General features: G+C 43.7%; 2 protein-coding genes across 2 annotated transcripts in view; one reads left to right on the top strand and one right to left on the bottom strand.

Annotated features, from left to right (window-relative positions):
- The window catches only part of MICAL3 (microtubule associated monooxygenase, calponin and LIM domain containing 3), a 184,541-nt gene extending 165,169 nt beyond the window's left edge, over positions 1–19,372 (bottom strand). Inside the window, exon 1 of the mRNA XM_049821547.1 lies at positions 18,284–19,372. The gene's annotated coding sequence lies outside the window, so the exon portion shown is untranslated. The remainder of the gene's footprint in view (positions 1–18,283) is intronic.
- A 224-nt stretch (positions 19,373–19,596) lies between these two features.
- Positions 19,597–27,013, top strand: PEX26 (peroxisomal biogenesis factor 26). The gene is made up of 6 exons (XM_049821548.1): positions 19,597–20,109; positions 20,828–20,968; positions 21,357–21,670; positions 22,422–22,568; positions 23,340–26,274; positions 26,995–27,013. The coding sequence occupies exons 1-5, from the start codon at positions 19,700–19,702 to the stop codon at positions 23,441–23,443; spliced, it is 1,116 nt and encodes a 371-aa protein (XP_049677505.1). The 5' UTR covers positions 19,597–19,699; the 3' UTR covers positions 23,444–26,274; positions 26,995–27,013.
- Positions 27,014–27,065: the final 52 nt, after the last annotated feature.

Raw genomic sequence — 27,065 nt, 5'->3', positions numbered from 1 at the left:
ATTTGAATAACTGTAATATTTATAAAATGATGCTATTTAACCCCCTTCCGCCACCCCTGAACACAGATGCGCACACTAATCTGGAATGATGCTGTGTGCAGGGGTGGGAGCTGAGTTCCAAATAAACTGCTGGTGGTGTTTTATTACAAGAAAACAAATACAAGACTAATTCACTTGAAAAAAGTACCTATTGGCTCACTAACAAAAAGTAAAAACTTTACTAGGTAAAAACTTCCCCAGTTCAACAGGGAAATAAAAAGCCAGCCCAACAGATCCAGAAAAATTTGACCATGTAGAAAAATGTTTCTAACCCTTCAGGCTAGGAAAATAAGCTTTCAGATAGGAACTAATAAGGACAGTTTCTCTGGGGCTACATGCAAATCTGCTGAGTGTTCAGTGTAGACTTAAGCATTTGGGAGCATTTTAGGTATAAGAGAGACTCCGAGTCTGTGCATACACACTGCAGATAATTTCACTGCTCACAGATTTTTCCAAGCAGTGAAATATAAAGTTGCGGCTGGGTTTGCTGCTATGACTCAGGACTGTAGGCATACAAGAAGCTAATGAGAAACACACAACTTTCACTACACTATACTGTAATTTTTTAAGTAGACGTAACTCAAAACAAAGGCTACACAAGGGCAGAATACTCCCTTCCAAAACTGTACATTATGCTAATGTCCGGGAGGAGTACCCCAGCTGAGTTTAACTTCATGCTTCCTTTAAGAACAACAGCAGCTTGGGAGTGTAAAGAGGTGCAAGATCATCTAAAGCAGTAAGCAAGTGCTTTTCAGTGAGCAAAATATACATATGCAAGAAGATGACCATACCCAGATGAAGTACTACTAGACTGTTGCCATACTATTAAACAAAAAAATCAGATGTACAGCATTTCCTTGTACTCAGCTAGTCCCTGAGAAGGACTAAAGGAATGGATTTAAATATACCTTGCTGCAATGTAATAGAAAGAAAGTCCTGCGAGGTTGTCATTGAGACACTTTGCTGGTTCTTCACCTAATTTGGGCTATACAAATTCCGCACAAGAGCTGCCTGTATGGGGCTGCCCCTGGGACTGGTTTACTCCACCTAGCATGCATTAAGGTCTACAAGGCATGTTTACTATTTGGATTAGGGGAGACCCTGAGCTATGTTTTGTATACCTGTTTTTAAAGCCACAGCTTTTTACTTCTTTAACCAAGTGTATAGAGCAGCTCGCTTGTGGTGTTTTCTAGAAATAAATGACAGCCCTGAATCTCAAACAAGTCTGGAAGTTTTCTTCAAACTCTTAACTTACCCATGGTAGGTTCTCTTTAGCAAAAGGCTCTGGGGTCCTGGTTGAGAACCTTACTGCCTTACTAGTACTATTAGAATTGTCCTTTGATAAGCTATAAAAAAGATTCTACCTATATTCCATCCAAATTCATCACTGTTTAGAGAAGTATTAATAAAAAGAGGAAAGTAAATCAATGAAGTTACTTTATTGATCCTGAGAACGTGGAACTACTATTAATAAAACATGTTGATGTTGTTTTATGGATAGGTCAAAGTCCTGGTAAGGGTGTGTTTGTCTTTCTAATTTATGTGCAGTTTCATCAACAAAGTATTTGTTATTGCAGTATTGTATTTATTCATCTCCTGTTTTCCTCCCCCACAGCCAGAACATCTGCTAAACGTTTCTGAATCTAAGCTTGTTGGGATAGGGCCCATTACTTTTACATATTTATGAACTGTGTGGTACACTGGCATTCATTCAGCAAAGACTGCTTCCCAAAGCTCATACGCGAATGACATAAACCGGTATGGGTTTTTGTGCAAGAGGTCCACATGTGCAGGGGTCACAGAGGGGGCTGGAAATCCAGTTATATCCAGAAGTACTTAAACTCCACTGCTGCAGAGGAATGGAACTATCTGCTAATATTTGAGTGATGCAGGAATGCAAAAAAGGAAGAACAGGTATTTACGGTGTTCTAAGAAATTGTAATGAAGAGTAATGGGATAAAATTGAATGAAAAGAAGTTGTATCTGACTCCAGAAACATCCTCTATTATCAAAATATTTTCAAGTTTGGTCAAACAGTCCAAAAAAGCAAAAGCTACTATGCTTGTGTTAGTTATAACAGGCTGGACAAAGCAGAACACAGGACTGGTTCTGGGGATGGAAAAATGAACAAATAATTCATTTCTGATTTCTGTTTTTCTTCTGTTGTAGCCCAGCCTCTCATGCCAACACTCACACAGGCACAGCTTTATACTATTTACACACTGAAGGGAGTGTATTCTGCCATTATTGTGCAGAGAACTTACACATGTGACTCCCATTACCACGAACAGAAGCTATGTTCATGAATTGCCCTTGTGTGCCTGGACTGAGTGGACCTGTCCCTATTTGCCTTTTCAGCTGGTTTGCAAACAGTGCCTTTCCAAAGTCAAGGCTGTAAGATTTTCAAACCTCGTGAGAAAGAACGTAGCCCACCTCCTCTCAAATGTGAGAGCCATCCATGCTCCAAGGATTATTTGTCTGCCTAAATCCATGCCAGCAACAGAGCACAAGCACAATCACTGCCTAATAGTCTTAATGAGATTACAACTAGAGATGCCCCAGTGCTGCCGTCTGGCCAAGGAACAGAACAAGCACCAAATTCATCTGGAGAAAAAAAATATCTCCTTGGCTTTCATGTAAGCAGTCTGCAGGTTGATCAAGATTTCAGATCTATGGTGTACAAGATCCCTTTGATTTCTTTTTCCTCATAATTTTTTTTTGCAATGCTGTATTATTTTTTACAAAGCAGTATATTCTTCTCATGGATCTCTAGATTTAATTAATATTTTTCAGGTGAGAATTTAAAACTGATGATCATACTGCTCTGTAGCACAATTACATTTATAGAAGCCTACTGTTCACCATGCTAGATTGATCTCACCCATGGCTTTTGTATGTTTGACTGCTATCTGTCTGTATACTTGACTATGATATCCATGTGCTACGGTGGAGTGTGGTGGATCTTTGCCAATGTAATCATTCCTTTTATCAGCAGTTTATCTGATGCATCTGTTTGGCTCACTGGAATTAAATTGCCTGTAAGTCTATCCTACATAGGGCAAATACTCTTTCTGCACCTGTTCCAAGTGGTATTTGTTTTACTTATTGCTTAAATTCTTAATCTCAACAAAAACAAGTAAGTTAGTGTGTATAACAAAGGCTGGAATCATGAATTAAATGAAAAAGCTGATCTTCGGATAGTACCTTATCAGCTGGCTAGAGTACAAAACCCAGTATCAATGCATTAAAGCACAGATTGCGCGGCGCTCACTGCAAACTGCAGATACTGCCCTGCAGATTTCATTGAGCTTGCTGTGAGAAACCTGCTGCTAATGGGTGAGGCTGCAGCTCCTGTGGGACTTTGTGCCTAGAAAAAAAAATCCAGTAGTGGTGTATTCATGGATTTTGCATGAGGCCTATTTAGAAGAGCTAGCACAAAAGAAAATTCCTCCCCTTAGAAACAAGAAAAACCAGAATGTTATAGTCAATAACAAACAATAAATAACATTTTCAGCAGGAGGTACAAGAGGCCGACTGGGTCAGTACTCACAGAGCAAGGCTGCATAAATGACCTTCTCGCACAAGTCAACTCCTCCCCGACAGGTGCTCATAGTTCGTCCGCCTCTGCCAGGGCAAGCGTCTAAATTAGAGCCCCTTCGCTGCTCATCATGCCCTGCCTCCGCACAGGTTTCTCTTTGGAGAGCTCGCAGAAACAATTTTCTCTTTCTCTAGGCTCGCAAGGTAAAGCCAAAGTAAAAAAGAAATGGGATCTCAGATGCAAATCTCCTTCTGTAAGTCTTTCCCAGAGCATCTCACAGGGTCTCGGGAAGGCTGTGTGATGATGCGTCTGGCTGCCAATTTCATCACTGTTGCCACGGTAACAGAGCAGTGGTCCCCTGTGGCTCGGTAAGGGATCGGCAATGGGAGCACCAAATGTATGTATTGCCTCCTCCTTTCAGGATTCCTCTGACCTGGGTAATCCACCCATTTCTTAAGAAAAAAAGACTGTTTTATACAGAAGGTACTCCACCCCCCCACGCCCCCCCCCCCGCCAAATCCCCAGCTTTGGTTACTCCACTCACGGAGCTCTACAGCATCTGTAAATCTTGTTTGTATGGTATAGGAAAGCTGGCATAACCCCAAGAAAGCCACTCGCTTCCTCTGGGAAATACCGTGTCATGTGAAAAGAGGAAAAAAGAAACCTTGTTCTGGTAAACATCTGAAGATCAGCACATGCTCACCAGTGTTTGAAGAAGTGCTAAGACAGAGCAATATAATTTTTTCTCTCTGAGCAGGTGAATAAGCAGTTGAGACAGCAATAGGATATTTTTCTGCCAAGTGTTTCTCTGCCAACACAACCAAGTGCAAATGTGTCTGTGAGGCCCTATTATAGCTACGGGGAAACTCAGGGCAGGCAGAGTTCCTTTGTTCCTGTCCCCTCAACTGAAAAGTCTTGGCATTATACATTCTGAGCCTTAATATTGCTGTTTTCTACTTGCTTAAGATATTTTTATTATAATATTGACATAAATATTATTAGTAATGTTAGGCAGGACAGGCTACAGCAGCTGAGACCTACAGAGTCTGGGCTGTAGTTAGAGAAGTGGCCAGGACTGCAGAAGCAGGCGTTATTTTGCTGGACAATGAACAATTCAGGCTTGTTTTGGAAAGCAAATCCTTGGACAGTTAAATAATACCACTTGTTTACGAGACAGACTATTTATCTCATCTTCTTAATAAAATGTTGCTAACGGTTCTTTGTTGCTTTCCTTATTATTCTCTCTTAATGCCAAGTGCTTCTTTTAAGGTAATGGATTTCCTCTCTCAGGATGCTAGTAACAAATACAGCTCTGTGTGCACATAGGTGGTACGGACAAAACCAAACACACAGAAGTAAAACCCGCACATTTGCTTTGTTAACTAACTTTCCTGTCCTCACTTTTTACTCAGGTTGTTTGAGCTTTCTCTGACAGTGGCTCATCACAACTTGCTAGGTAGGCACAGGCCTCCAGATGCCAAAATCCAAATATTAAAGATTCCATCATGACAGGGGCTTAAGTACCTTTTTGCCCCACTATAATCTGAAGCAGCAGATATGGGACTAGCTCAGAACAGCAGTATCAGCCAGAAGGGTTAAAAAGACTTGAACCAGATTCAAAAAACTGTGAGTGGGCTAAAAAAAATCTCAGACATTAAAAACAATAACAATTCAAGTCTTTTTACTCATCTTTGCCTCTGCCTTCAGACTGAGTTTTCCAGCTTTTCTCCAACACACTACAAGGATTATAGTTTAATTTGATTTAGAAAAAATCTTCCATTTCTCCTATGCTTGTGTGATTCTGAAACGTGGGACTTGGAGAATATCACCAAATGCAGTGATGGCTGTGACAATGCCACTAGACTTGGCGGTGCAGAATTATCTCTGCAAAGTAGGTAAGCTCATCTAGGCCCAGACTGAGGAAGTCTGGAGCCTTCACGTTAAAGATGCTGGAGTTTAACAGCATCCCCCCACACCTCCGTGCATGGTGGCTTAGTGGCTTGTTCAAAATTAGTTATGAGTACATCCAGACTTGTGAGCATCTGGTTCCACACAGATAGGAGGTTACTAAACATATGAAGGCATGTTATAAAAATCCACGTTATCATGGGCATTTTATGGCTGTTTCTTCAGTAATCTCAAATGAGAATGCAGTAAGATCAGAAACTGAACTACAAGCTTAATCTTACATAGCGAAAATGCTGGTTGGTAGAGATAATTAAATATATCTGTTCTGCTGATACAACAACCCACCCCCGTTTCCTCAGGCATTTTTGTGCTTGGCTTAGTGGAAAAGACTTGATGCCTCTGGGTGTGATAGCCATTCAAAATGCAGCTGTCCCCTGAAGCAGACAATCCTGAGAAGGAATAATCCTCGGCTAGCAGGGGGTATGAAAGCAGCAGAGGAACGTAAGGGAGAGGAGGTGGCTCAGCTTGGCCTGCAGCACCGAGAAGCCTTTTTCCATTTGCAGCTTTATCTTGCCGTCGTCAGAGCACTAGCTAGAGCTACTTAATGGGATCACAAGGGCTGCTGTACCATTACTTACAGAAGAGGGTATAAAAATGACAGCAGCTAATAAGCACCAATTTCTCATCAGTTGCCTCATCAAGCTAATTTCACAAACAGAAGGTTGCAGAGGCTAAAGGGCTGGAAATGACATTCTGGCTGCTGGATCCAGGCCAGTACAGAGAGAATACATCCCTGCGCCTGCACACTTCAGTCTCAGCCACAAACAAAAGAGAGCTACCCTAAATGTATGTCCACAGGAGGACATGGATTTCATAAACTGAGCTGGAAGTCTAAAGCCACAGCACATTCATTCTTCCTAATGATTAAGAGGCAACAGGAGCGGGAACATGAATGTTCCTTTGTCCATAAATGTCCAGACCACATTCCTGGTCCTGAAATTCCCTCACAGAAAGGAAGGCTTTGTCTGGAGCTCACAACTGAGGACAGCAAGAAAGCACTAAAAAAAACCAACCCAAACTTGGTGGACCATGGTGCAAACACACCTTTAATTGGAGTTAGTTCACAGAAGGCATTCATGCGTCCAAGGGAGGAGGCCAGCTGATGCAAAGGGCAGAAAGTGGACAGAGATGCGTGTGTGGTCCGAGAGCAGGATAAAGGCAGGGAGTGTACGTTTATGTGTGTAGGAAGGGAGCAGATTGTTTGTAGTGGGAGTACAGTCCATGCATGTGAATTATAGATGTCAAAGCTGAAAAAGAGCTTGCTGGCCCTTTCACTTTTCCTTCTTTTAGCCGCTAACGACTTGAAAAGTTGAATCTTCTACTCATTGCACCAAAGGATCTAATGCAGTATATCTGCTCTAGTATCATCAGTCATTAATTACATAATTCTAACCAAAAAAATATGTGACAAGATTCATTATTTCAAACACTGAGGTTAATTTTTGCTCTTAGTATCACTATCTAGGTTTTTCTAAACATGTATTTAATTTTTTTCACTATGATCTATAGTTAGCCTTGTTAGGAAATGTCTATACTTTTTTCTGTTTTTAAAAGATGGGCCCACATTTGCTCAGTTTTTGCTTGAAATGCTCTGGTGCACTGCCGGTAAAATTAACTCAAAATGAGTTTTCAAGGCTATTAGAAAGTTATCACGACACTAAAATACGTTCTGTGCTAAATGATTTAGACGTGCTAGGTTTTTTCCACAATATTTCCACACCTGATTTTCATGGAGATCTTTGCTCCTGCTTGCCTGTACTCCTATTAATTGCTGCTATGGTCATGCCTGTTATCGATGGCTTTCTGGAAGGCTCAGCAACTCAGCAATTTTATAACTGCATTATAAATAATTCAATCAACTGTTCTTCCCCACATCTACTTCTCATTTATTAATGGACTTTCTTTCTAGGCAGTATTTTCTCATGTCTCATCACCATCCAATATATATACTTGGGGGAGGAACGCAATTACTTTTATGGTCCTTCTGCCAAAACTTCCACTGAATTCAGTCAGAGGTTTGCCTGAAGAATGCCTGATTATAACCTGTAGGAGTTGGTCCTATTTCTGTACACCAGGAACAGGCTGAAGTGAGTGCCCACAGGTAGGCGATGGAGTCCCACGGGCATTTTAACCCACAGTATGAGGGTTATATGTACGAGAAGGTGGTGGTGAAGGACATGGGGAAAACCTGGTAAGGTGAAGGAGGATTCTGTTATACCAGAGCAGAGGAAAATGAAGATTTTATATGATTAACTCATGTTAAACTCTGGTTGGGGTTTTGTTTTGTTTTAAACTTTTCAAACAACAGAAGAGCGGATTTTCTCTTTCCCCCCTTTTCTGTCATCAGACAGCTGTGCAAATATTTTAGCATGTGATTGTGGAAACACAATACTGAAAACTTCTGAATTGTGCCAAGAGAAAAGTACAGGAAAACAAAAGGCAAAAGCCTGGGGTAAATCTAGCTGCCAGGATCTCCTGTCCCCAGGGGAACTAGACAGAGGAAAAGGGAGAGAAAAAGAAGTCTGATAGTTTTCATTGCTTACAGTGACAGTATCCCAGGTCAGAAGGAAACACAGGCTTTTGTAGTCTTTTTGAAGGAGGGTAGCAAAGGTATCACAGCAATTAGCAGTCTATTAAATCACAGCTTTCTTGAAGGTTGTTGGCTTTCTCTGCAGCACCAACTGCTTGTTTTGTACCTGCTTAAGATACTGAGTGCTCAGGTTGCAGGTAGATTGAAAATCTGATTTACACAGTGCGATAAGTCAGTCTTTGAATTTAGGAAATCAGAGCTACATGCTTGGTCTGTGGTTATATTGGCCTGGCATGAAACAGGTCTTCTTGCAGCAGCTTAAGGGGTTCATCAGCAAAGCAGTCATTCAGGCCAGCTGACTAAAAATGCATCTCTTCAGAAGTTCTCTAAGGAGTTTATGCTACATAAGTGGGGGCAGCAGGCGATAACACAAACCTAAATATGCCACAGCCAGGAATCAAGTTGCACTGATTCTTTGCCAGAGAATCCTATCTTCTTACTGCAGGGGAACAAATTAACCCATAAAGAAATTAGCTTTCACTTGCAGCATTCTCAGTGTCTTTTGCCACGCTCATTCAGCGATTCCTCTACATCAAATGACAGAACAGCTTTGTCTTTCCCTCCTGCTTAAGTTAAAGCAATAGGTCATGCTGTAACCATACCCAATCTCCCAGCAATGGCAAATGCTAGATTTTGCAAAGGAATGCACACCAATCCATCCTGCTGGTGAGAAGTCAGAGGAACAAGATTTCTTCCTAAAGCTGGCCGTCATTCTGTGCCCTGGAACATAGAGCTGGTGATACTTCTCATTTTTGTTAGGCCCATATAACTGCCGAAGTTACTCAAACAAACAAGAAACCTTTGGCTGTGCTGCATGTAATCTCTCATCCCAGGGAATTAAGCAGGCGGTTATTAAAACTGCAATAACACCCACACTGCAAGCACATTTAAACCCTAAAGGAATAAATTCTTCCTTCCATCAAAGACAGCAAAATCATTTAATGATTTCAGGAAGCCTTCATATTCCAAACTTCCTCTAACCATCTTCATTCCGCTTCCATTTAATTACCTGAATGATTAATTAAGGTTAATAAGCTAATGTTTGCACAGTGCTTTGAATAAGTAAAGCACTGTATAAATCCTTGGCATGAATTGTTTATTAGGCTACTATTAATTTCACTGTTGTTGGTCTCTGGGCTCTTCCTAGTCCTTTTCATATTCGCTTTCATAGGCAGTGGCCAGTGCTACCACAGCTATTATTTCTAGCCCAAGTTATGCAGTCAGCAGCACCATCCTCCTGTGGCTGTTTCAAGAATACATAGCTTTTCTGGCATTGTCACATGTACTTTTATGGAGCCTGAGTCCACAGTGAAGACCTTGCACCCTGTTATCCACTTAACAGCACTTTTACCTCGACACCAGGCTCAGACTCCAGTCTCGCTGCACCTATCCCCTGCCCACATCTGCACAGCAGTGAGGACAGAGGCTCCCCTTGCTCAGCACAACAGCAAAAACTAAAGGTGGTTGCAGCTCCTCCCAAAAGGAGATTGGTTTCCCAACCAAGTCCTGGAAATACCTGCAATTCTGCCCTTCCTTTAGGAAGCCTAACCAGGGCTTTCTTGATGCCACAGGGGCTGCACAGACTACAGCAGAGCCATGGTTAATGTGACCTCTGAGGACAAAGAGGAGGCTTCTCTGTGACAGAAATCCCACCCACTACCCAGCTTCTCCACAGTCTTGTATGACTCTGAGCAGGCCATTTACAACTAGATGTACAAGCGCTGATTGTGGGTGTCTCAGGTTGCAGTTGTTTTGAGAGACCAGGGACATGACTTTAAAAACCAGGATGTATCTCTCCAATTGAAATCAGTGGGCTCCGTAGTTATCGTCTCTCCAGATCCTGTGAGGTAAATACACAAAATAGTGGGTTTGCTTTGTTTTTCTTTAACTGTCAGCCATTCAAATTCTGCTTTATAATTGAGAGTCAAGTCAAGTTCTTTCCTTCTTACTCATAAGTAATATTCAACAGGCCAAAACAGGCCACAGGGATGCCAAAAATATAACTCTTTGGAACTTGGTAAACAATTTTGTTGATACTGCTGAAAACGGAGCAGAATAATTTTCTCTTAGCGCATTGGCTCTTCAGAGGTAATGACAGCTCATTTCTTTGAGTCACTGAACTCGGCAGACCCAACTGTGAGTGCAAACAGGGCAGGCTGAGCTGGTGAATCTCATGATCCTTCTCTCATGTTCCATTCACTTTAACTCCTTCTAGGGTCTCTGAAGCAAAAGACTCTCTCATGCTCAAAGACACTGAAGCAGCAAAGGACAAGACCAGAAATAAAGTCCCTGTAATGTTCCTTTCTTCCTTGCCTAGGTCACTACTAGACAAGCATAGGACTTTCTAAGTAGAAACGTCCACGCAGAGAAGCGAAAGATGACAGTAAAGCACCTTAATCATTCTGCCCTCATAATCCCCTTTCCTTCTGTATCCTTGCATTGTAAGTGGCTATGGGCATGGGTTTGGGGGGGACTACAAAGTCCTGCTTTCTTCTAATTCTTCTCGTCTTGGCCCTTATTAACTCTGGAAGAAGACTGCTAACAGCACCAGTTGCCAGCCAGCAGAGCCATACAAAACATCTGTTGCAAGTTCTCCAGGGAAGTCCCACAGTGACGTCCAGGGGTTTGCCCAGCACAACTGCCAGTCACAGTCCCCAATGCTGCAAAATGATGGGGTTTGCAGTAAGTCAGCATCTGAGGAGCAAGGAGCCAGAGAACAAAATGGAGGAGGAAAAGCAAAGGGAAACAAACGGACAGCGCAGAAAAGAAATATACAGAAAACAAAAGAGAAATCAGAGCCAATTAATATGGTTTAACTCATTTGCAGCTGGCATCTCTAAATACCAGGAGAACTAGTTAAAGCATCAGAAAGGTGGCATACTTGTCCTGAGACCTGTATGCACGTACAGACATGGAGACAGTATACAAATATAGGGGTTAATGTGTATGTACTGTGTGTATGTGCATGTTACATGGCATGCAGTACCAACAGCTCTGAGAGTTAGAAAATCATGAGTCAGGCCTTGCATTATAACACGATAGCCTTAAAAACCCTAAGAATTTGAGCTTTAAAGAAAAAAGGAAAAAAAACCAGGACTGCGAGCACTTTTTTGCTAAAATCGCAGAAGTGACAGAAAAAGGTGAGGATGAACAGAAGTGGTTGCTGAAGTTTACCTGCCACCCATTAGTACCTGTGCTGGAGAAGGTACACAAACCTGCCAGTGCATTCTCTGCCACTGCAGAAGGTACTGCTTTATCTGAAGAAAACTGCAATGGCAGATTTGCCCTAACTGTCCTGACTGATGGCTTTCACTTCAGATATGATATCATTAGCAAAAGATAAATTTGGAACAAATTGCAGCAAAAGGCTGATGAGATGCTGCCTGAGTGCCCAATACAGAATGTAAGGAACAGCCTTATGGAAAACACTGGGCAGAAGGAAGAGAGAGTATATAAGGGTTTTGACTTTTTTTCCACCGAATCAAGAAGGAAACAGTATATGGGTCTTCCTTCTTTTTTCTCTCTGGCTACAATCACTCTGCAAGAGCAGAGGGATTATTTTCCCTGGCTCATTAACCCAGGCTACTGCTGTTTCATGGAGATCAATGTATCATTTAATAGGGAGAGGCTTTTCAGCTCTGGGAGATTTTATCTGCTGATGGCTACCATGATATTTATAGACATATGCATCAGTGTAACAGCAAGAAGCAATTCTCCAGGGGTCGGATTGGGTGGATTCCCCCCATTTAAACTCCATTATGGATGTAGCTTTCCGTATAGGATTAACCACTTAACTCACTGAATCCCAAACATCATCAGCTATTGTTCACAAGAACTGATGATCTCCACGGCTTAGTTGTGGGATGGTTGACTTGTTTTCAGCCTCAATTATCTTTTCAAAGAATAAGGTCCTTTGTTAACCTCTGACTTGCTGAGCAATGTGTAGGCAGCCAATTAAGTACTTCTCAGTCCTCTTTTAACCCTATGATTCAGGCAGCTCTAGAGATTTAGTCCTGTGATTGTCCTATTTCTGACCAGTAGCAATCTTCAACTGTCACATGAATAGCAAGACCAGAGAACCAGCTTTGATCACGGCGAGCGTAGGAAAATAAACAACAGTGGCTTGGAAGATCAAGGCAGAAACTACGTGCGTATTATGCAAAGCGTTTTAACGCTTTCAGCCTAAACTTTTGTAATGATTTACAGAGCATGCTTCCCTGTTAAGACCGTTTTGAGAGTCAGCTCCTTTGAGGATTCAGCATGTACTGATTCTATCTCCTAAAATTATCCAAGTCTCATTCTAGTATTGAATTTCTTCTGGTGAACACACCTTTTGGCATGAGACAGTCTTGCAAGGGGAGCTCAGAATAGACCTAGTGTTCCGGCAGCTCAGTGCATAGGGAATGTTAACTGCTGTTTAATTTGACACAGAAAGAGGGATGCTGAGTCCTGGCATGGACAAGTGTTCTTGAATACAAATAACAAATCTGAGCTATTTAAGGTTTTGTTTCCAATCAATCACCAGAGCTACCATCAGTCATGTCTGTCCATCCACTCTCCCTTTCAAACTTACGATGACATCCTCATCCCCCTATTTTTTTTAACCTTCCCTCATGTTTGCAGTGACCTACACCCTCATGACTTGATTGTATTCCTAGTGCCAGCCTGACACACCAGCATGCATGTCTCATCATCCTCTCTCTACTACCCTCCCAGTGCTTCCTCATAAATACACTTAATGAGGGCAGATGCTATCTATCTCAGAGTGCAAAAATTAAGTTCCCAATCTCTGGCAGAACCCACCCCATTTTCCATCCTTGAAGGTCTGGTTAAAGTCCATACACGAATCTCCCTCCTATTATTTTGCTCTTGAGTAATTTTATTTTGCTGGTGTATACAGCTGCAGTGTACTCTTGCTCCTTTGCTTTACACTAGTCCATTTCTTTTCATCCAGATATCTCAGAACGCTCCATAAATACATCTTAAATTACAAACCTAATAAGCCCTCTGTCAGGTAGGAAAGACAATGATGTTATCATCTCTGTTTTATGAAAAGAGAAGTTGATGTTCAGTGAGAGAAAAATTTTATAGGAAGAAATCTCTAGTCAATAAACTCTACATCCAAAATACTTGGGATAATTTTAATGCTTGAAATGTACCTATCCAGGAAACTTAATTTTTAGTTAAATCAAGACACTTGTGCAAGTCTATTAATTCGCAGAACTGCTTAAAAAATTGACTACATTATATAGTTCTTTAATAATCTTAGAAACACCTGGAGCAGCCTAAGAAGTCATTGCCAGGCTTCCCCTCTCGCCCCTGCCACAATGGCACTAATAGACTTAAACGTCCTGACCAGCCTCACCGGGGACTCTCATCTTATACCTCCTGCCCAGTGGTCCTGAGGAGGAAGGCTCCATGTAAGCCCCATCCTGGGCACCCAGGCCTGCCCTGAGCTACACTATAGCTGCGCAAGTCTGCATCCCCGTCTCTGTCTCCGGGGTGGATGTTGGACCTGTGTCATAGTCCTGCTCCCTGCTGCTCCTGACTGGATTCCTGGGAGGGACCATGAACCTAATTCTTCACCTCAGCTTGTCTGTCATGGTTGATGAAACCTGTTAGCAATGCCCGGCACTACCCACCCTGCTCAGGTCCTCTGGGTGTGACTGTGCCCTGGTTGGGAAGGGCACTGCCCTGCCTGCCCTACGACTTGTCCCCTGCTCGCTCGGCTCCCAACACCCTCATCACCACTGCCAGGTCATTCTCAGACTGGAAATGCTGGAAAAGATCTCATGAGAGCTTCAGTGCAAAGCCAGCAAGGCACCTTGATCCAAACCCTTCTCTGTGGTGGTTTAAAAGCAGCCACTGACTTCGCAGCAAAGTGGCTGCCAAACACTAACACCAGCCGTTGCATCACCGCTCTCCAGACGAGCCAGTGTTGATCGAGGCTGAGAGTAAGTTGCTGTGGGAATGCCATGCTGAATTCCCCTGGTAACATCTTCTGAAGGATGACTACAGTGGGAGATGGGGGAGTTACAGCTTGAAGTTCACTCTGATAAACTAAAAATATTTAAAATACATAATTGCTTGATCTATGGTAGAGTTCCAAAAGATATTAATTACAATTTATTAGCTTTTCTGTAATGTCTCAAGCAAGTTCTTTCAGGCTGTCTACAGTGAGTCATTTTTTGGAAATAAGTATTTTGGATCTAACCCTAAATGGGAAATTATTTCAGATTTGGTAATACAGACTGGGTTTTCAACTTCCTCCATGAACAGGTATCTGGAACGAAAACATGTCTAGAAAATTTTGGCCTGCCTGTTCAGCTTGCCTGGGCTCAGGCTGCTCTCAAAGCTGAAAACCTCACTGAGAGACAAGGGCTGGATTCCTTACGGGCTGCCCTTCCCCCAGTACCAAGAAGTAAACACGTATGTCTAAGGCTACGTAAACTAATTAGACACCTAATCTTACCTTTGTCTGCCTCTAGTATTGCCAGAAGGAACAGCAAGTAAGGGAGGAACAGAGCAAAAGAGAACATCAGCTCAACGGAGAAATGGGGGCCAATACACTGCTCAAGGCATTAATTTTACACAAACTACAAGCATACCTCTCAAACCAGAAAGACCCTAAAATAGCACGCAGATCTTAAAAAGGAGGGCAGAAATCCTACCCAAAAGAGAGGTACTGCACTTTTGACTACATAAAAAAGCTCAGAGGCAAATTAATAAAAAACCCAATAGCTTCTTAATTACTGTATCAAGTTTGTGAGCAAAACAGCAAGCAGGGGAGCCTGGCCTGCCACAGTGCTCCTGCCAGATGGGCACACTGGGGTATGCTCGCCATGAAACACAAGACACAAAGAAAGGTTGCATCAGCAAACAACCCCTTGCCAACTGATCTTCTCCTGAGGCTTAGGCACCACTACCACACAACTCTGCGGCGCTGTTGGCTGTCCTAACGCAACCTCTCATCACAACTTTTGTGAACACCACAAGACCTGACCAGATAAGGGTCAGGACCAGCAGCCTGAGATGCAAAAGAGGTTGTTAACTTCTGTAACATTTTCTGTGATTTCCAATTCAAGATGTAGAACACGCATCACTTGTTTGTAGCAATAATCAACAGGAGATCGTCGTAAATGTGCATTCAAAATGAGGGATGGATGTCTGACAAACACTGAAAAAAGAAGCACCGAGAAGTTAGGAAGCTAGGTTAAAAATGAAAAGAAACATGTTTTCTCAAATTGCCTCATTTATCTTATGATATAAATACTTTCAGGATTCACACTGTCAAGCACTTCTCCCAACCATGAGAGCACCAGGTTTGCTTTTGAAAAAGAGGAAAGGTGGAGATTAATGGATGACAACTGATTTCAGCAGGTGGGGCTCTGAGAAGAGGTATTAACTATTAGAAGGGCTTGTGACTCTAAATCAGTGAGCAAAGAGATGCTGTGCTAGGCAAACAGGATTTAATTGACCTACAGTGATGACAGGCTTTAGTATTTTCTCACAGATAATAAGTGGTTGCAGAAAAGAAGATGCCTTAGGCCTTTAACCAAATTGGTCACCTTAAAGCTATGAAATGCCCCACCCAGCACTAATTATTGCTATTATAACAGTAACAATGAAATCAAAAGTAACAGCTGTTATTCTTTGACTGCTGCCTTGCCAAGACTGGGTTTTTGTTTGATATGGAGCAAAGAGAGGCTTGATCAACTTAAAATCACCCTTTGTTTCAGAGAGCTTTTGCCATTATGTGAGTAAAACTCAAGTTTCAACAAGTTGTGAAAACAATTCTGTGTTTCCAGCCTTTGCACCTTATGCAGTGTTTTGTGCATCTGTGATGAAGGTTAAAACAGGGATTTGCTCATACTCTTATGTGATACCCCACAGTTGGACTGTGGCTGTGACTCCCCCTGTAGGTGCCTTTTCCACTTTCTACCGTCCTTGCCTGTTGTTTACGCGGGTTTTCATGTGGTCAAAATAAGAGGTGACTGCTTTTAAATACAGTAACTAGGAACAGCAGCAGGTGGTCTCAAAATCAGGTGACTTGCCTCTTACTAGTTCTATTTTTGAAACAACAAAATAGGTTTGATTCTGTGCCACCACGCTCGGTGAGATAAGAAAGCGGAGCATCACAATCAGACATCTGTTCAATGCACAGCCGGAAAGTATTCACCTTCATCCAGACGAGGGCTTTGATGACCGCCTGCCAGGAGCTAGGGGAGCCCTGAATCTGGGCTAATTGAAGGGATCTGCAGCCAGCTATTTTAATATTTAATAGGGATGTACTGCTGATGGAAATTACAAGCAAATTACAGATCTGGCATGTCATGGTCTCACCAGACCCAAACAAAAGCACGTGGTGATAAGGACAGAGCACTGCACACTTGGGACCTGCAGTCTGCATGGACCTCATTGCTTTGTTGAAGAGTTGCTGATAAGCTACAGTGTACTACAAAATTCCACTTCTTTCCTAGAAACTATACTTTCTTCAGTTTTGTTTATAATCTCCAGCTCTTCTGTTTGTTTTTATATGGATATAAGAGGGTTTCTTTCTCTTCAAATCAAATCACAGGGCCTCACTGTTTCTAGCTCAAAGTCTCCCTAATGCTGCTAATCTCATATTAACAGCCTACTGACACAGAAGAGACCACAGAAAAGACTGATTGCCAGCTCTCTGGCCCTGTGACCGTATGCTGGTCAGATCTGGATTAATACTTGAGGCGATTTACCTCAGGAGGCCCTATTACAGGTGCCTGTAACTCTAAACTCTCCTTGAACTGCCTGGCAGGAGAGGAAAGAGCTGTGAATCCACAGCTGATGCAGACACAAACAAGGCCCTTGTGAAACTCACTTTTCCTATAGACAACCGAGATAACAGCAGCAAAAAAATCCTTGATTTCAGATAAAAGACGAGGAGGAGCGAGGCATCAACATCCTACCAGGGACACAAAATCCACTGCAATGCTCCCCTTTACTACCTGTCACTGGCAGCAAGTTTGCTTGACTTGAATTTTTCTGGTTACTAGAAATGGTTATCCAGGTGCACAGGCAAACATGCTGATTTCCTCCAGCATTTATGTAGCAGTATAGCCCTGCTGTGTAGGCTAATTCAGGTATGAGAGTGACTCTTTCAGCTTTAAAAACAGTTTAAGCTGTTCACATTTAAGGAAAGATGGAAAAACAGCATCATTCTTGTTTGGTGATGAGCATCCACGTGACAATTTGGTTCACCAGCCCAAAAGGCCTCGAGCTCTTCTCCAGGGCTGGCCTGGACCTCCTACATTTGACTGCTGCTCCATGACCCTACATAGTAGGAGGAGGGTGCTGGGATGATGGATCAGGCTGACCAGCTGTGCTTGACGTCACCCAGCAGAAAACAGTCCACGCACTGCTTCTGAGCTGCATGAGGAATATGCCCAACTGCCGGGGAGAGAAACAGAGGCAGAAGCCGATGCTGCCCACAACCAGGTCAAGCTCCCAGGCTTCACATGTGCCCGAGTCTGGAGCTAGAGCATCTCTCGTCTCCACTAAGATGCTTCTGTTTCAGAATGATTTCGTTTTGCTTGTTAACAAATTGCCAGTAAAATACATAATTGTTCCTGGCCTGAAGTTAAACAATCCTGTTACTGAGTTACTATTATTTGCAGGTCAGAGAGCTGCAAGAGGTTTGGCCTTCAAGGCACCACACTGTCCCCTCTAGGAAGAGGGGTGAAATACAAAAACATTCTACCGTGCCTTACAGAGAAATTAATTTTACCTATAATTATTGTTATTACAAGACTATTTGTTCCACCTTGGCTCCTTAAACAACCACACTACAACTGCTACCCCTCCCCGACCTTTCCCTGCCTCTAACATAACTGCACAAGTGTTGCAGCTCACATATCTTTCCATAGGTCTGTATTAATAAGGAGCATCTGCAGGGAAACAGGATCTGACTCACTCTGCACCACAGCTGCTCCTGCTGCTCACTTCCCCACCTGAAACAACAGCCTTGTTTCAAAAGTCACCTCCATCACCACAGCAGCCAACTCCAATATCACCAGTGCAGTGCTGTGCTGCCCTTCTAAGGGACAGAATATTCTTGGCTGCTCCCCACGAAAGAAATTCTTGAACAATATCTTTGTGTATTGCAAACTTACCTCGTTTTCGTGCTGTCTTGCTCCTTTTCTGAGTCTCTGTGGGGAGTATCCAGCCAGTGTAAGTCTTTTTCAAAATTGATTCCTTATCCATATTTGGGAATTTGTGCTGGGCACTAGCTGGTACGAGGCATGTTCTTCCCACAGTGCACTTTGGGACTTGTAGTTCCCCAAAAGGAATGTTGTTTTCCAAATTGCAGGCACCAAGCAACAGAAACAGAAGTCTGAAATGCCTTTTCCCCTGCGTTTGCTTAGCTGCTGGGTTCTTCTTTCTACAATGTTTCTGTGCTGTGGTTTCACCTTAACCAGCCTGAATCCTCCAGGAACTTCTGCCAAAGTTAATGGCAGAGCGTGCAAGCCCCTTTGGTGCACCACTGTGCAAAAGCTGCTATTGCGGAGTGCTCCTGCTGGTACCGTGAGGGGCAGGTGCATGGTCCTGCCTCCTGGAAAGAGCTACTTATGAGAAGAGAGTTATGAACCAGTTTTTAATCGTACTGTCCACGCTTTCTTCCCTGCTTCCAACACCAAAATGGCATAGAAACTCTCCTTTAAAAGATGGGTTTTACTTTTCAACGTGTTCTGCATTAGCCTATTTGATTTTTATTTTTTTTTTTTAAATTAAATAATCATAGTAGGGAGTCAGCATTACAAAATAAATCAATCGTGCCTCTCCTGTGGAGAATAATTTTCGAACAGAGTTTGCACTGACCGCCATAATAACCTCGTAACCAAGGCACCCTGCTGTTTTTAAGTAACAGCTGAAGAACGTGAATCGTTGCCTGCCGGGTACTGATGGAGACGCTGTTACTACGCCCGAACTCCAGTTGCTTTAACAGCGTCACCTGCTTAACAGCATGGACACGGGGCGACCGAGGAGGGGCCCCGGAGGAAGCGGGGGCCAGGAGCGGAGGGCCCCCATCAGGCCGGCCAGGCCGCGCTGCTGGAGCAGCGGGGCAGCGCGCTCCCTTTCCTCCCCACGCCAAACCCCGCTCTCCTGCTCGCCCGGCCGCGGTGAGGAGAGCTGCAAGACCGCAGCCGTGCTGCCCGGCTCCGAAGCGGCCTCCTCCGGGGCCCGTCGCTCGGCAGGGACAGGCTCGGGGCTGGGCTGGGCTGACGCCCGGCGGCCGCGGGGAGAACGGCAGCGGCCGCTGCGGCGCTCTGCCCCGCCCGCTAACGAGGGCAGCCGGCCGGGGAGCGGTGGCTCGGCCCTTTCCCCTCAGCAGTCGCACGCGTGAGGAACTGAAGGGGCGTTTTGGCAGCGACCGGCACCGCCGAAAGCGCCGCGGCTTCTCGGAGAGCCCCCGGGACCCCCGCGCTTAACCAGAGTCGGCTCTGCCCCCGCCGCGGCGGCCGTCGACCGCCGCTCCCTCACGCCGCCGCTAGACTACATGTCCCGCTGCCCCGCGGGGCGGGGAGAAGATGGCCGCCGGGGCGGCCCTTCCGCTGCCGGGAGGCGGCGGCGCGGGGCTTCCCTCACGGCCTTCCGGGGCAGCGGGTAGGCCCAGCACCTGCGGCGGCTTGCCCGAGCGGAGCCCGGCCCCGGGGGGAGCGGCGGCGGAGGCGCTGGAGCTGGAGCCGGAGCCGGGCGGGCGGCGGGCGGCGGGGTGCGGGGAGGGCGGTGGCGGCAGTCCTCCCCGCAGCCCTCCCGCCGCCGCCATGAGGAGCGAGCCTCTGGCCTGGCCCCCGGTCTCGGCCCAGGCGGCCGCGCTGCTGGAGGAGGCGGCGGACCTGCTGGTGCTGCACCGGGACTTCGCCGCCGCCGTGGAGAAGTGTGAGGCGGGCTGCGACAGCCTGGGCCCCGGCCCCTGCCCCGGGACCAGCCCCGGGAGGTGCGAGCGGGCGCCGGGCCTGCGAGGCGGGGAGAGGGCGGCGCTGGGAAGCGGCTCGCTGACATAGAATCATTTAGGTTGGAAAAGACCTTCGAGATCATTGAGTCCAACCATCATCCATGCCCACTAAACCATGTGCTGTCGTATCGGCGTCAGGCTGGCTTCGAGCTGCAGGCTGTGTCTGCCCTGTTTGGGGTTTTAGCTTTTTTAATAGCGGGCTTTAGGGGTTTAATAAACTGGGTTTTTTTGGCGGGGGGGTAGAAACTTCTTCGGTTCGAGTATAAACACCATCTGTATGAATGGCAGTAGCACTGATGGTCCTCCCTGTGGTTTTGCTTAGCTCATTTTTAATTATCTAAATTAATGGAAGGTGGCGCTTGTTGCTAAAAAGTGAGTTAGTAACTGTTTAAAACCTGGCTTGGCTTTGGCTGCTATTTGATAACGGCCTGTGTTTCATATGAAGGGACCTGTGCATGTTTGAGGGAAGCAAGGTGTGCCTAGGAGCCTTCCCCACGTCCTCCTAGAGATACAGACTCAGTGTATCTTCTTGGGGGGTTGAATTTGCCCTTTTATGGGGGGTGAGGAGAAGGAAAGGAGGGGAAGCAGCTGCCTGAGAACTGTAGAGTACCTAGGCTAGGCTGCAGCTCACTGGGAGGGGTGCAAGGGGAAAGAAACGTGGTTGTAAGAAGCGCTTATTTGGGTGTCTCTTCATTACCAGTTCTGCAGAAGTGAAATGCTCCCTTTGTGTTGTGGGAATTCAGGCCCTGGCTGAGATGAACCGGTGGAGAGAAGTTCTGTCTTGGGTCCTACAGTATTACCATGTCCCTGAACATCTGCCTCCAAAAGTTCTGGAGCTGTGGTGAGTTTCTGTCTGTGGCTGTCAAATATACACAAGGCTTGCATTAGGTTTAATAGCAGGCCAGACTTGAATATTGTGAGATATTTTCACTTTGCGTGGTTTAAGTGAGGATGAAAGCAGAACCTGGGACAGGCCTGTTCTCAACCTATGTGTGCTGGACCATGCCTGCAGGCCTCCAGATTGCTTTGCAGTTATAAAGAACAAGAGGGGTGGTGCTGAGAAAATAACATCAGTGGCTACACCTGTTGTCTGCCTCAGAAATCTCTCTGTGCTTCAAGTGTAGACCTGATACGTGCCCTCATGATAGCTGATTGTGGGTAGTAACTGTCAGCAATCTCAATTTTTACAAATAGTTAGTGTTTTCTAATATTTCTTTCTTGTGTTTCAGTATCCTGTTATACAGCAAAGTGAGAGAGCCCCAGGTGATGCTGGAGGTTGGCAGTAGCTGGCTGAGAGACCAAACCAATAAGAGTCTCCCCGAGTACGGTACATTGCTGGAACTCTATCTGTTACATGTGTTGCTTCCGCTTGGTCAGTTTGAGGGGGCAGAAGAGCTCGTACGTGGCTGTGATGTTTTTGACAGTGAGCAGCAGCTAGCGTTTCTCGGGACCATTTGTGAAAGCCGATGTCAATGGACTCAACGAGAAGAGATGCACTCGGCTGCTGAAGAGCAGCAAGACGGAGCAACAGAAACTGTTTTGGGTAGGCTTTCCCTCTGTTGTTTGTGCCTTTTTTTTTTTTTTTTTTTTTAAATTATTTTATTTCAAGTTAGTTAGTCCCTTACTAACAAAGGGTAGCAAGTATTAACTAGGTATTAAGAATATTGTCATGACAAACCAGCCACAAGGAAGTCCAGCTGGGTTTCACAGAAGGAAATGGAAAACTTAGCGATCGGTTTGCTGACAATTACAAAGCGTATTTAGTCTCTCCCAATGTCAAGAGATGAGAATTGTTTTCCAGGTTAAAAAGCATTTCAGAATAAATGTTTTGGGGGGGTTTGTTTGTCTGATTTTTTTAAAAAAGGTACAAAAGGGAAACTAAAAGTAACTAGCAATCCTTTAAGGGCACATTTTGTTGGCTCTGTGTACTTTCTGCTTCATCTCCGTTTATAGTCGAGCCCATGCAGAACAATACATGTCTGCTTTAAAGTACTGCTGCTCCTCTGGAACTGTAAATCACTTGTCATTATCTCCTGGGAGAGAAACTGGAACTACTGTGGTATAAGATCATATTATACTAAAGTAGATGCCTAAAAAAAAGGTATAATGAATTGTATTATAAAATTGTACTGTTTCTCTGTTCCCTATTACAAAAAAAACCCCCAACCAAACTCTCAGGGAATCAAACTAAGAACAGTCTTACTTTAGTATTTTAGTTTCTTATTACCTGTATGTATGTGATTACTTTTTTTACTTTACTTTGCCCTAACAGCCTTTCTGTTCTTATATTCTAGGTGCTCTGTCCCAAAAGCTCTTGACCATGTTGACATTGCTACGTAGAGCACTGAGGTCCATGTCTAGCCACTTCTGTTTACTTCCTTACAAAAAGATGCTCTTGGCTACTTTTCTGCTCTACCTGGTGGTGGTGAGATTAGACCCAGGTACAGCATTAAGATTTATTTTTTTTTTTTTTTTAATCCCCTTATGGTTACAGAGAAGAAAATAGTTGCTTTTAATAGATTTGGTCTGTGTAAATGTTTCATATTTGGGAGACACAAAAACTGGGTGGCTAGGAACCTATTATTTGGGCTTGTTTCTAGTGTTTCCAGTTGCAATCCATGTAGAAAGATGTAGCTCTACAAAAGATGGTTTTCTGTAAACAGTTATTCCATCCTTGGCTCTTTGAAGCACAGATTGTGAGAGGCAGACTGAGCTATCCTAGACTCAGCCTCTGCCTCAGTCATCTTGAGGCACTACAAGGTGAATATCTTTTGGAAGAGTGATTGCCTTTTAGGGCTGTCCTGTCAGGAAAGCAGAGAGTTGCCCAGGGCAGCAACATAGCCATGCATTTGATTTGTTTATGCTGCAGTCTTGCTACTGATGGCTGCTGGTGTCACTGAAGAATGGGCTGGTCCCATGACATAGAGGTGGCAGCTGGGGCACAGAGGGGATGAGTGTTTCCCCTTCTGCTGGGTGGCACGTGCTCCATAGCTGTTCTGCAAATGGTCCATTGGAAAATACTGAAGAAGACTTGCTAGGGATTTGAGCAGTGCCCTGAGTGAAGGCCCAAGTACTGAACCAAACAGAAGGACATAAGACAACTAGGTTTCGATTAACTCTGGTTCGGATTAGTTCTTTCTTAATATGTTTAGTGTATTTTAGTTTTTACCTTTTATAATAAAGGCTCTTTTGCTTTTTGTTTTGTTCTGCAGCTTCTCCCACATCACTGCCGTTCATTTACAAACTGGTCCAGCTCTTCCGACAGGCTTGGACAGCTGTATTTTCTCCAATCCATAGGCCTCCAATTCAAGACTAAGTGTCTTCCGTTACAGAACGCGTTTTTCTTTGCTGCTGTAAAGCTGTCAGCTTGTCTTGAGGATGTTCTCAGGCTCTTCAAGGACTGTTGAAATCAGTGTCCTAATTGAGATGACCACCTGTGAACTCCTGTGTGGTGATACCTTCATTTTTCAGATGGGGAATGGGGGTGTATGAATTTTGAAACCACACCAAGTATTCCTGATGTTTTGCTTGGCTCTACAGCACTGTTCAACTGTCCAACACCAGGGTAAAGCCACTCCTTGTGTAATCTACAACTGAGTAAGAATCCTCCTTTTCAAACACTTTGCTTCAGATGTAGCTCTTGAGTGAGCGTTGTGTAGCCAGTTATGAACTATGGAAGAAGGCTCCATCCTTGGAAATGCTGGGCAGTTCTCTGAACAAGTGTTCTGAAATAGCGTTCCTGGAGGCATGACTGTAAAAGGCAACAGAGTACCAATAATTAGGGGAATATTCTGTTTTGCCTGGAGATGTCTGAAAAGCCCAGTTCCTGCAGCATGGGATTTAGGACAAGCACGTGGAAGAAAAACACTAGAGAAAATGAAGCCTATTGCATTTTGAAGGCCATGGTTTCTCTTGTGACTGATGCCTCCTTATACAGGCACTCTTGATTTTAGTCATATTTAACCCAGAAAGCCAAGGTGATGGGCCACAAAGACTATTGTGCTGCACCTACTCTTCTTAAATGCAAATTACAGCACTTTGTGCTTGCTTGATGCATAGTAATTCTTAGGAGCACATGGTGGTCATAAGGGAATAGATTTATTTTTTTAAACTATATTCTATATTATTGTTTAGTTGAACAACTGAAGTTGTTGCATTGTTTTACCCTTTCCCTACCTCTTGTTTTGTTTATGTAGCTATCAAAAAGTCTCCGTATGTCTTAAATTGCCTCCTGTCCCAAATATCTAAAGTCCTGGGTTACATGGCAGCCATTTAGCAATGCTCTATCATTCAGAACAAAAGTTCATTAGTAGGTAGGTAGAGATACTTCCCTGACATCCCAAAACCTTCCCCAGATCCGTGGTGAGAAACTTGCTGTCTTTGCAGAGGATCTGTCACCAGACCAACCCCATTTCTGACCACTTGGGGCACAAAGTGGAGGTTTGGAGTCAAAAATTAATTTCTCCATCCATCCATCCATCCAGCTGTCATCAACTGACAAAGGGTAAATTCCAAAGGAGAGAATACTGACTTAAATACTGCTTTCACAGGAGCAAACTCTGGAGAGGACAAGTTAAAGGTGAGGAGCCTTCGTGGCAAACAAGTAGCCAGCCATCCCAGCATCTGTGCCAAAAGGATTCGGGCTGACTGATGTCAGCCCAAACTACAAAATGCCGAACAAAGCAGCCTTTTTGGTAGGCAAATTCTATCCCACACACCAAACCTATGAAAAACAGCCAATATAGATCCCACTTTGATGTCTTAGAACAGTAGTCCCCTTCAGATTGTTCCTTTGTCACCAGCAGTAGCCACACACTGAGGCGGTGGCTATTTCTGTTTTCTTCACATGGGTAGCGGGCTGTTGGTGCCTTCAGACTGTGTGCAATCTGTTGCTTTTCTATCTACCAGGACACTTTGAAAACAGTCTGCATTTTTACTGCTAAAAATAGTTCTGTCTCTATTTCTTCTTGGATTATCCCAATAGAGAAATACTCCAATATTAGTGTCAGATAAACTGGGGTAGGTCATTCATGAATGCAGTAATGACCTTGCCTAGTTGTCGCAAGAGTAAAAACCAAAACAATCCCACATCCCTCCCCAAAGTTTTTGTCCCTGCTAGGACTTTATACCAGGGTACGTAGCACATAATGCTTCACCATGTTAAAATGTTACTTCGTGCATACTCTGTGCACATAGGGAAGAGCTGCTCTTGATATTGCTAAATGATCTTGTAATCCAACTGTAAGTGTAGTTACAACTCTGTAACCAAGAGTTGATGGGAAACCAGGTAGAATAAAACACAGAAGCTCTGTCTGGAGTTGAGCTCTTTCAAGACATGACTAGGTTGTGTCTACTGGCACCTACTTTGCAAGGTCTCACTATTAAGTCCTTTGTAAGCCAGTTAATGAAATAGCAAACTTCACTCTGAAGTCAGGCCAAATTCTGACCAAACTGACTGTTTAGGTAACAACCATTTTTCACTCTAGTTTTCTATTAACATTTTTAGTTAGATGGCAGGGATGCAACTTTGGAGGTTGGGACCAGTGGTCTGAGCAGGCCATACATTATGTTTAGAATGCTGTTAAATGTCATAGCCACTCATTTACCAGGACTTTAACATTCAGCTTGATTTTAATTGTAGGTTGGTAACTTTTTTTTTTTTGAGTACTACTAATTTAGTGTTTTTATTGTATTTAATTCATCATGAGAGGGCAAGAAGGCAGAAACAAGCCGTCAGGGGTGTTTTTGCAATTAATACTAAAACTGCAGTATGTAATTTTTACAATAAAGTGACTACTAATTTACCTCTTTGTAGAGTTGCTTATTTGTGCTGTGATTTAAGTATATGAAAACTTCTGTGTTTAATGTATTGATAGTCAACAGTTTTCAATTAATTTCTGGAAATGTTTCACTACATGTCCTCATTGTACAGGCATATTTGAATTAAGTAGAGGACTTGTTCAGTGTGAATCTGATGAGATCTAATCAACTGATGATATTGGTAGCGTGTAAGTCTGCATTTTCATAGGACTTCAGAGAGTGGTAATGGCTTTCTGTGAAAGATCCATCATTTTTTTTTTTTTTTAATCTATGTTTCTGTGTACCTTGGGATGGCCAAGACCAGCACTACCAAGAATAAAGTACCTGGTATTTATCTTTAGCTGTGTTTTTCTCTGCACTGTCATTGTATCATGGAGGGAAAAGACATATCCTTGGGGATCCTACTGTTTAAGCCTTGTCGGAGAGAATGTGTGCGTGTACCATGTGTATGCAAACTTTCTGCTAGTAAGTCCAGGTATAAAACCAAATTATAATTCTGCTCTCTTGTTTTGACATCTTTCTGCTAGATGCAAAAAACTTGTATTGGCCCATATTGTAGGCAGCTGAAAGGCTGAAGAAAAGTTGTCTATAATCAGATGAACAGAGGTCACAAAGATAAGGAATGGCTGGCAGAAAGATGAGGTTTGGTGCCTTAGCACCAGGAGACAAGGTGATAATCCTATGTACCTTGTCCATAGATGATCAAATACTTGGTCAAGTGGAATTCCTTGCAGTTCAACCTGTTCCCCAACTCATTTCAATCAGTGGAACTTAGGCAAGTTAGCTCCATGTCAACCACTCATCTACAGTTGCCTTTGTCAGAAAGACATTATGCCACCTTTTGAAAGTGTAAATGAAGAAATTCTGAAATGGTTAATAATCTTTTAAATGTGTTATTGGTAGCATATTAACCAGTTGTTAGAGTTTTAAGGAAGGAAAACAGTTATTTGTGAAGGTGCTCTGTATGTGTTAAAACTCTAGTTACTAATACCAGTTGTTAATTTTCTTTTTTTTTTTTTTTTTTTAAAAAAAATCACCAAACTCAAGGTTCAGGTTGGCGAATTAACTGGGAAGACTTGCTTAAGAACAGACTTTAGGGCTGGGTCCTGTACATGGGT

Source organism: Accipiter gentilis, chromosome 18 (assembly GCF_929443795.1).
Source record: "Accipiter gentilis chromosome 18, bAccGen1.1, whole genome shotgun sequence".
In the NCBI taxonomy this organism is placed as follows: Eukaryota; Metazoa; Chordata; class Aves; order Accipitriformes; family Accipitridae; genus Astur; species Astur gentilis.
Note: the sequence above shows the minus strand (reverse complement) of the source record. Positions and strands in the feature narration are given on the sequence as shown.